Source organism: Oncorhynchus mykiss, chromosome 24 (genome assembly GCF_013265735.2).
Source record: "Oncorhynchus mykiss isolate Arlee chromosome 24, USDA_OmykA_1.1, whole genome shotgun sequence".
NCBI classification, from domain to species: Eukaryota; Metazoa; Chordata; class Actinopteri; order Salmoniformes; family Salmonidae; genus Oncorhynchus; species Oncorhynchus mykiss.
In genome coordinates this window covers 27,065,947-27,076,188 of record NC_048588.1, presented here as the reverse complement: position 1 = coordinate 27,076,188, position 10,242 = coordinate 27,065,947, and the positions used below count along the sequence as shown (strand labels likewise).

At 42.9% G+C, this 10,242-nt stretch overlaps 1 protein-coding gene across 5 annotated transcripts; it reads right to left on the bottom strand.

Moving 5' to 3' along the window:
• Nucleotides 1–2,968: 2,968 nt before the first annotated feature.
• LOC110504102 (glia-derived nexin) lies at nucleotides 2,969–9,366 on the bottom strand. Of its 5 annotated transcripts, none has more exons than XM_021582923.2 (9): nucleotides 9,037–9,366; nucleotides 7,175–7,477; nucleotides 6,638–6,865; nucleotides 6,193–6,390; nucleotides 5,016–5,214; nucleotides 4,507–4,604; nucleotides 4,048–4,134; nucleotides 3,814–3,897; nucleotides 2,969–3,550 (listed from the first exon to the last, which is right to left on the bottom strand). In XM_021582923.2, the coding sequence occupies exons 2-9, from the start codon at nucleotides 7,443–7,445 to the stop codon at nucleotides 3,513–3,515; spliced, it is 1,203 nt and encodes a 400-aa protein (XP_021438598.1). In that variant the 5' UTR covers nucleotides 7,446–7,477; nucleotides 9,037–9,366; the 3' UTR covers nucleotides 2,969–3,512. The 5 variants fall into 5 exon arrangements, with proteins under 5 accessions (XP_021438598.1, XP_021438599.1, XP_021438600.1 ...); XM_021582924.2 differs by having other exon boundaries at nucleotides 8,988–9,360; XM_021582925.2 differs by having other exon boundaries at nucleotides 9,102–9,360.
• Between the last annotated feature and the right edge of the window lie 876 nt (nucleotides 9,367–10,242).

Here is a 10,242-nt window from a genome sequence, read left to right as displayed (position 1 = left end):
AACTAACCCTCCTCCTCTATTAAACACCACCAACCTACCCTCCCCCTCTATACCACTATTAAACACCACCAACTGACCCTCCACCCTATACCACTATTAAACACCAACTAACCCTCCACCTCTATACCCCTATTAAACTCCACCAACTAACCCTCCCCCTCTATACCTCTATTAAACACCACCAACTGACCCTCCCCTCTCTATACCCCTATTAAACACCAACTAACCCTCCACCTCTATACCGCTATTAAACACCACCAACTAACCCTCCCCCTCTATACCCTATTAAACACCACCAACTAACCCTCCACCCCTATACCAGTATTAAAACACCACCAACTAACCCTCCACCTCTATACCACTATTAAACACCAACTAACCCTCCACCTCTATACCACTATTAAACACCAACTAACCCTCCACCTCTATACCCCTATTAAACACCAACTAACCCTCCACCTCTATACCACTATTAAACACCACCAACTAACCCTCCACCTCTATACCCCTATTAAACACCACCAACTAACCCTCCACCTCTATTAAACACCACCAACTAACCCTCCACCTCTATTAAACACCACCAACTAACCCTCCACCTCTATACCCTATTAAACACCAACTAACCCTCCACCCTTTACCACTATTAAACACCACCAACTAACCCTCCCCCTCTATACCCTATTAAACACCACCAACTAACCCTCCACCCTTTACCACTATTAAACACCACCAACTAACCCTCCCCCTCTATACCCTATTAAACACCACCAACTAACCCTCCACCCTTTACCACTATTAAACACCACCAACTAACCCTCCCCCTCTATACCCTATTAAACACCACCAACTAACCCTCCCCCTCTATACCCTATTAAACACCAACTAACCCTCCCCCTCTATACCCTATTAAACACCAACTAACCCTCCCCCTCTATACCCTATTAAACACCAACTAACCCTCCTCCTCTATTAAACACCACCAACTAACCCTCCCCCTCTATACCTTATTAAACACCACCAACTAACCCTCCCCCTCTATACCCTATTAAACACCAACTAACCCTCCCCCTCTATACCCTATTAAACACCAACTAACCCTCCCCCTCTATACCCTATTAAACACCAACTAACCCTCCCCCTCTATACCCTATTAAACACCAACTAACCCTCCACCTCTATACCACTATTTCATACCAACTAACCCTCCACCTCTATACCACTATTTCATACCACCTAACCCTCCACCTCTATACCACTATTAAACACCACCTAACCCTCCACCTCTATACCCTATTAAACACCAACTAACCCTCCACCTCTATACCCCTATTAAACACCAACTAACCCTCCACCTCTATACCACTATTAAACACCACCAACTAACCCTCCACCTCTATACCCTATTAAACACCACCAACTAACCCTCCACCTCTATACCCTATTAAACACCACCAACTAACCCTCCACCCTATACCACTATTAAACACCACCAACTAACCCTCCACCTCTATACCCTATTAAACACCACCAACTAACTCTCCACCCTATACCACTATTAAACACCACCAACTAACCCTCCACCTCTATACCCTATTAAACACCACCAACTAACCCTCCACCTCTATACCACTATTTCATACCAACTAACCTTCCATCTGTAGACCACTATTTAATCAAATAAAAATCACCACCCCATTCCACTACTTTGACCCTAACTGATCCTACACCAGGCCAATGGCTTGAAAGGACGGGACTCTTTCGTTCAACACACCTTGTAGCTCTTCTGCAGTAAAAACTTGTACACCCAAGTTCTTCTCTGCAACTGCCACCACAACATATTTTACATGATTTACGTTCCATTTCTGCGGTACAGTTGATAACCATGGTAATGAATGCTCAGATGCCAACCTTACTGAAGCACAAATTTGTATCACTATGTATCAGCCTAGGCCTACTGCTCACCCTTGACCCATCATCCTCTTCTCTCTTCACTGCCTCAGCATACAACACCTTCTGTTCTACTCTGACCCTGGCAACCTCAACCTGTCTCTCGCACCGGGCACTTCTGATCCCCAGCAACATGGGCACCCCCACAATTGACAAAGTTTTTCCACAGATACTGCACATTCCTTTGTCCCATGCCCTCATACACACTTCTCACATCTTAGAATCTCCCTCCTAAACACTGTTTCAACATGACCATAAGCTTGGCATCTGAAATACCTTAGTGGGTTCGGCACAAATGCTCTCGGGATAACTGACATATCCTAACATGACTTTATCAGGTAAAGGCTGCTTCAAATCTTAAAAGGACAATGTCTTCTCAGTTTCAACACCGGGTCTGTGTCACACCAAACTGTGGGCGTCACAGACACAGGGAATTTTTTTATTTTATCCACCTCAACGCCACCCCGGTAAGGCTCGGACTCAGAGGTCTTCACCCCACCTGCCACCACAGGTAATTAATTCTCACTCGGTCAGGTTCAATTTCTGAGCCATCAGAGACAGAAGGATACATTTTGTACTTCAACATCTTCTCCTTCTTCCTCGCTGTCCATAATCACGTCTATCTGTTCACCATGCTTATGCCGTGCCTTTGTCCGCTATACTGCTTTCGGGAACACACACAAAGATGGGCTTTATTCAATACTCATCTTATCGCAATTTACTAGTCTGCCTATCTCTATCCTGTCCATGCTCACAAAACTTTAGATCACATGACTCTTGTGCTTCATTGGTAGAATGAAGCGAGGATGCTCCTCCATTCGCCTACTAATTAATTGACACTCTCCTCAACCACTAGATCACTTGAGTCGTTTCCAGGTCACGGAGGAGAGGGGATGAAGGAGTCGAGGAGAATACTGTCTTTTTCGCAAATGAGAATCTCCCAGTCGAATGCACATCAAAGGTACTTTTCAATAATAGAAGGTACCCTTTACATAATATGAATTTACTTTATAGAAAGTTTTGTATATTTGATTGAGACAACAGAAAGGATGTTTATTTAAAAAATAAAAAGTATTGGAAACAGAGTTTAATGCCTATCAAAACATGGGTTTGAGTGGCTAAATTAAGTCAGTGACTTGGAGTGTAACTTTCCAATCTTAAATTGAACATGCAAAATCACCAATAACATGAATTCAAACTGAAATGTACTCCATATAATATACACATTTGACATTCAGGGTCGTTTAAAAAAGGTAGCAAATCATCTAGAAAGGATAATTAAACACAATGGAAATGTCTCATTGGCAGAACACTATATTATGGACCATAATAAAAGTCAAATCAAATGCAAACATTTAAAAGAAATAGCATCATAATATGTCCACATTGTCCACAAATACAAGTCTTTGAGTATGACAGTGTGGATTTTGTTTGTGTGCAAGTGTGGTATAGGTGTGCTTGCATGTGAGCAAGGAAGTGTGTGCTGTGTATATTCAAAATGTATTATTTTGAAGCTCGGAAGGCACATTCCAGTGAAAGGGATATCTGCAGGCAGGAAAGGCTCAAGGCTGATTGACCTGGCCGATGAAGAGGATTGTACCTGAGGACCAAGGAAACAACAAGTAATTCTACAGAAAATAGAAGAAAATTAACATAGTCAACATATCAATAAGAAAGAAAAACAAAGACAGAATATGACCAGAGATCAGAATTTGACCTGACATGCGTTCCGATTTATGTCATGTCAATTACACAACAACTAGTGATCTTTGCCAACGAGGATGCCAGTCTTTTGAAGCCATTAGAGTATATTCTAAAAGTAATAGAAAAATGAGAGATTGACAGAGAGACAGCATGCTGTACCTGTTGGGTTGTGCCGAATGAGGAAGAGGAAGGGTCGGTCTACGATGATCCAAGGTGGAGAAGACCTGGCCATTAAGATGGCAGCTGGAGAAATACAAATGAAAACACTTAAGTCTTCAACCTGCCTGATCTCTAATATTCAGAGAGAATATCCACACAGATGCAAAATCCAATTCACACACACTAAACTAAATACAAACAGACACCAAAATGACTAAACCAACAACCACTCACTCGTAACAGCTGCTGCTTTAGTTCCATCCTCATTGATCTCGATCTTGGCCTTCTGTAGAGCTTTAGATATATACACAGGCTCTGTACCTAAGGGAAAAGTTAGATGACAAAATATTAGTGCTGTAAAGTTCCATTGATTAAAAACAATGTCCCACTAGGTGGCGCTAAAGGACAACCCAATTATTATGCACACTAATTCTGATCCATAATTTAAGGAAGCCTGCAGAAGATGTCAGTAGTAAAGAACATCTTATGCTTTATCAGCACTTCACACCGGACAGTTAGTCATGAATCATGGCTATTTGGAGATCTCACTGCAGTAAACAGTCCACAATCCTTTCATATATTAGCTCCAGTCATTGTTGTGTCAAGTCAGACAGACCAATGATTGATACACTGTCAGAAAGAAGACATTACAGTTCTATGTGATATTTGATTTATGATCCCAGTGCCACTCACTGAGGTGTCTGAAGTCGGCTTTGCCCTCATCAAATAGGATCGTTATCCCCAGGGCTGAGAGGGAGGCTTGCAGGTCCACTTCGGCCTCAGCAGTAAACCTAACACACACACACACACACACACACACTGAGCCTTTCCTTCAACAATTAGTGGAGACTTTTCATACACATAACAAATAGAAAGATTGCACAATGTTGTACCTAGGAGTTAGTCATTTATGTGTGACATTTGATGAGTATTAGCAGGTGACAGGAAATGCTTCCTGCCAATAAAAGAGCTAGGAATGGGTGTGTCTTGTCTTTGACCTGACCCTGCAACAATACCTGGAAGTTACCTGTTCATTGGGATGCAACATTACAGACACACTTCTCTGTCATGTAGTGGGCAATAACATCAGCTCTATACAATATATTTTTTTACCTGCAATGTGTTTAGAACATTGCACCCTCCTGTACAGGATTCTGGGTAAGGGTTTTTGAACCAGTGAGTGGGTTGTGTTTGGGTCTTACTTGGGCAGCAGCAGGCGGACCTTCCTCTGGTGCAACAGCTTGGTCCAGCTTTGTACTGTGGCTGTGCTGATGTGAGCGATGACATCACCTAGGGGCGTGTCCTCCTCCGATGGCAGGGCGATCAGCATGCTTATGCTGTTGCCGTGATACGGTAGTTCGATGACCTTATAATTCAGCCCTTGGGGTGTGCTGGCCAGACCTAGGAGATGAGGGGTCAGGGGTGAGGGGTATCCATACCGTAGGCTAAGAAGTGTTACTGTATTCATGGTCCACCTGAAATTCTGACATTATTCAACACCTTTGAGGATAGTAATGTTGTGAATAAATACTATATCTCTCATCTATAGTGACATTAATATGTTTGTTTTCTAGTCTAGTTTGGCTTTAGTTGCATAATGAGAAGGATGGAGTTTGTTGGTTCCCAGAAAAATCTGTGGTGGGATATGGCAAGACAAAGACGCCAAAACCACAGTGATACCGATCCAACAACACAATCATTGACAGGACTATATACAGTCATACTGTGAAACAGCCATAAAACAAGTAATCAAAGCTGAACTCCACATGTTGTCATAAAGCAACAATGTTTCCCATTATTCACACATATCAAAAGTGATTTAATCTGTCATTTATGTCTGAGAAGTATACTTGCCTAATGTGTTGTTCTGTAACATTTTCTCTGTAAATAGAGGGTGGAAATGATTCCCAAGAGCAATGTTTTACTGCAGTAATCAAGAGGTTTTCCCAATTTATTCTCAGAAATTAACTAGGCACGTCAGGGAAATAATCCTAGACCGTCCAGAGAGTAGCTATTCTGTGCTAAAACTGCATTGATAAATACCCAACTCGACTACTCTTAGGCCGACATGACAAACTCACGTCACATAAATGGCTAAACTACAGTCAGGATGGAATTATGTGGTCTACAGCAGACAGTATATCATTTCACACACAGGTCAGAATATTAGCCCAGTGAGCAGGTCAGAATATTAGCCCAGTGAGCAGGTCAGAATATTAGCCCAGTGAGCAGGACAGAATATTAGCCCAGTGAGCAGGACAGAATATTAGCCCAGTGAGCAGGACAGAATATTAGCCCAGTGAGCAGGTCAGAATATTAGCCCAGTGAGCAGGACAGAAGGGTTCAGAGTGGTGTCTTAGGTCTCAGAGCAGAACTCACCAATTTTGAAGACCGACAGCTGGGACATCATGGGGACCTTGTATGAATTGCCGTCTCCCGCGTTGAAGGTTCTCATCTTGGTGTTTTCTGTCTGGAAGCGGGACTTCCATAGGCCTTTAAAGTAGATGGTGTTGACGGCCACCAGGCGGGTCAAAGCGCCATCCAACATGTCTGCCTTGACCAGAGTGGGGATGTGGCCTGTAAATGAGAACACAACAGTCAGAAAAATGTATCATTCCAACACCAGTGATAAAAAATAAACCTTCAAGTTAGTGACTTCTATTTAATGTAAAAAAAAAAAATGTTTAATGTAAAATCATCACAAGACCTAGTTAAATAAAATCTGGTTCTACATGAATGTAGCCTAATTACATACCATTAGAGATCTATGGTCATTTTTTAATTGACTGTCCAACAGTAACTCTGAATCCAGTTGGAGTCTCACCTTTGGTCTGGTTGTTGACCCAGATGTTGATTGTGGCTGCAGCCGCCTGGGTGTCAGTGAAATCCAAGGTCCGGCTCTCACACTGGAAGTTGGCCCTGTTGGAGGACATGAAAGCCTCCTCCATAGGGAAGCCCTGCTGGGAGAACATAGCGTTGGCGATAGTCACGATGTCCTGGTTGGACTTGGCCGTCAGCATCTTGTGGAGCTTTTTCAACATCTTATAAGGGCCTGGAAAGAAGAATTGGGGAATTTTAATGAGATATGTTGTGATTCTCTGAAAACAGTGTCGTTCCTTGGGGAAGGAGTATGACTGGAAGTAAACAGGTACAGTAGCATACGCTCGTGTACCTGTAGACTTCCAGTCATTGCGTTAAACTAGTTAGCATTGGCTCACAAAACTACCACGCAGAGACATAAAAATGGTATCTATGAGTTCATCGGACTGTGGGCAAGTAGAAAAGTGGCTTAATTGCCAGAATCTCACAGTATCCCTTTAATGAGAGACACTGGATGAGGCTATGAAAGGACTAGTCTTACCATTCTTCTTGTAGCGGAGTGCTGTGAGGAGCTGCCTGCGGGTCTCTCCGTGGGCACCTGGCAGCAGCATACCCAGGATGGATGCCACACCATGGGGGGAGAGCACCACGTTCTCCTGGGGTCTGGAGCGGGCCACCTGCTGGAACACCTGGAGACCCAGGTCGGAGCCACGTTCGCCATAGGATGGGGTGGAGGGGGCCTGGGAGATCACCCCCCGGTGGCCACCCAGGGTCACCAGCACACACATGCACAGTAACGAGGGGAGGCCCATCTCAGGTCTCACTCACTGATTGATTGACCCACCTGGAAGAGGGGGAGAGAGTAATGGAAGTAATTTGCATGTAGGATTATGACTCACTGTTGTTCACCACAATCCAAACAGAGAGCAGTCTAGCATGTCCTTCTTCCTTATGGTTTTGACAGGAGCTACAAGGTCCTGTGCCCCTATGGCACTGGCTTCAGTATCACCATTGTCAAGTGAAGTGTTAGTCATGCTGTCTAAACATGACTAATAGACACTGTCAGGCCCCAAGACCAGCACCAAGTAGTGCACTACTTATCCTGTTATTGGCACCTTATTGCCAGTCTCTCTATAGTTCATATAAAGTCAGATAACATTTTTAGGAGACCACATTAGCTCTAGCCTCCTTCCTGTGGAAATACTGGCTTTATGAATTCAATTATGCAACAGCTTGCAATAAAACCCAGACAGCCATTGTCTCAGTACAGAATGAGAAACAGATGTGGTGGGTTAATTATATTATAAAAAAAATAGTGGTCTAAGGCACTACATCTCAGTGCTAGAGGTGTCACTACAGACCCTGGTTTGATTCCCGGCTGTATCACAACCAGCCGTGATTGGAAATCCCATAGGGCGGTGCACAATTGGCCCAGCATTGTCCGGGTTAGGGTTTGGCCAGGGTAGACTGTCATTGTAAATAAGAATTTGTTCTTAACTGACTTGCCTAATTAAATATAGGTTACATAAAAATAATTAAAACAATTGTAAAGAGTTTGTCTCTGCACAATGGCCTACAGTATATCAACTAAGTTACCATGCTAATTTTTGGAATTCTGATGTTCCTTGGGATCTTTAATCCTCTTCACAGTTACTTTATTCTGAAACTGTTAGTAAAAAAAAGTAGGCTACTGACAGATACAGGACAAGATAACCCAACACCAAGCCCAATCTTGACCAGGAACTATCAACAACACTCAGTCATAGCCTCCTGCAGCAGAGGAATTTAAGGGTGGTGACAACATACCCCTTCCTCTCCTCCACAAGTTCATTAAACTAACTCCAGTTCAGACATGTACAGACTGTAAACTCCTTCAGAGCTCTGTGTGTGTTGGCTAGGAAAATGTAGGCTAAAGCCTGCCCTACTGTAGGCTATTCAAAACAATTGGTTACAAAAATGAAGGATGCTAGTCTGGAAATTTGATTAAAGAAATGAGATGACAAGCAGCCTACTAAATCACCTTGACATTTACTTTGAGAAACACTATCCATGACTGAAACAAAAAGACAAGTATAATTCTGCATTTCAGTTATGGAAATAGTGTAGGCTTTGCTAACAGTACAGTAACCGTGAAGTCGAGAGAATGAGGATATGACCCAAGTGTTGACCAATAATGATCATTGTTTACAAAGTAGCTAATTAGAATACATCCACTTTGAAGAGTCGCACTAGAGGTTGAATCCATCCTGGCTGGCAACAATGTAGCCTCACATCACTCATCTCTCTCTAACTATACAAAGAACATAATACGTAGGCTAGCCTGAAACATAGTTACATTGCCATATCCTACATACATTTTTAAAGTGTATACCGCGTCTCCATGTGGAGATAGTAGATCCTTACTTGAATAGTTTGGATTTAAACGGTCCAAAAACGTTATTTGAGCATACAACGTCTCCGGTTAGTACCTCAATACAAATACAACACCAGCCTCTCGAGTTACCAGAAGAGTGAATAGCAAGGCACAAGGTCTCCTTCGATGTTTGTCCCAAAGTAAAGATTCTGTCTGACACTTAGATTATAATATGGAGGGTTTTGGTGAGTTGAACTCCGCCCTCCCGACAGTGAAACTCGATTCGGGAAAAAACAACGCAGAAAGTGACAACTTGCAAGTGTTTAATACTACTACTAAATTAGTAGCCTGCTGTCAACAGGAAGTGACAAAGAACATGTCGCGCAACATCGAATAGTCCTTGTTATTTAACGGTTAAAAATAACTGTCTTATAACTGTTAGCCACCATTTGTGATTTAAAATGGTTCATGTATTTCATTTAGCTTTGTGTATGTGATAGGTGGTGGGTGTCCTATTTAAAACATTTGCTTAATTGCCTTTACTCATTTTTGTTAATGCACACCCAAGGGAGTGGTGTGTTCTCACCCAGCAATGACATGTCAGACCCAGAAGAGAGTGTTTGTAACATAAAGTTATAAGTAGCCAACTCAAACTTCACCTCTCCCCCACTCAATATGGAGACATTGGAAGACCGCTTGTATTGTAAGTCAATTGCCCCCCGTGGCCCCTGTATGGGTCCCCCAGATAACTGTTGGCAGGACAAAAGGACCACCCGGTGCCTCTGTTCACCTGTGTGCTGCCCAAACACACACACACAAACACACACACACACACACACACATATACAGGAGGGGCCCTGCCCTGGCTCAGTTATACCCCTCCACCATAATACAAATACATGATTATTTAAGTGTTAGTGAATGTATGGGGAATTGAGTTAAATAAGAGGGAAGGTACATGTAATCAAGAGGCAGTGTGCTCAATAAGGGAAGGGGGAGTATGAGGTTATGAAAGCAGGTGAGGGAGGCATCATGTCCTGCTCAAAGGCTGCTGAAACTAGAAGCAGAGCAGATCCTGCAGACTGCACAGTCATGTATGCTGATAACAGATGCTCAACTGTTGGTTATATCTATAGGAGATATTTGAGCCCTTTCTGTCCTTCCCTTTAATCGACCCGTACTGTATATTTACAGGTGTTATTAGAACCATCTCTGTCCTTCCCCTTTAATAGACCCTTACTCTATATCTACAGTAA

What these genes read in the sequence shown, in the direction of transcription:
- LOC110504102 (XM_021582923.2), bottom strand. Translation starts at nt 7,445, where the DNA reads ATGGGCCTCCCCTCGTTACTGTGCATGTGTGTGCTGGTGACCCTGGGT. An exon ending in ACTCCGCTACAAGAAGAATG is followed by an intron (nt 6,866 to 7,174) that starts GTAAGACTAGTC and finishes TCTTCTTTCCAG; the next exon opens with GCCCTTATAAGATGTTGAAA. An exon ending in GGTCAACAACCAGACCAAAG is followed by an intron (nt 6,391 to 6,637) that starts GTGAGACTCCAA and finishes TCTCATTTACAG; the next exon opens with GCCACATCCCCACTCTGGTC.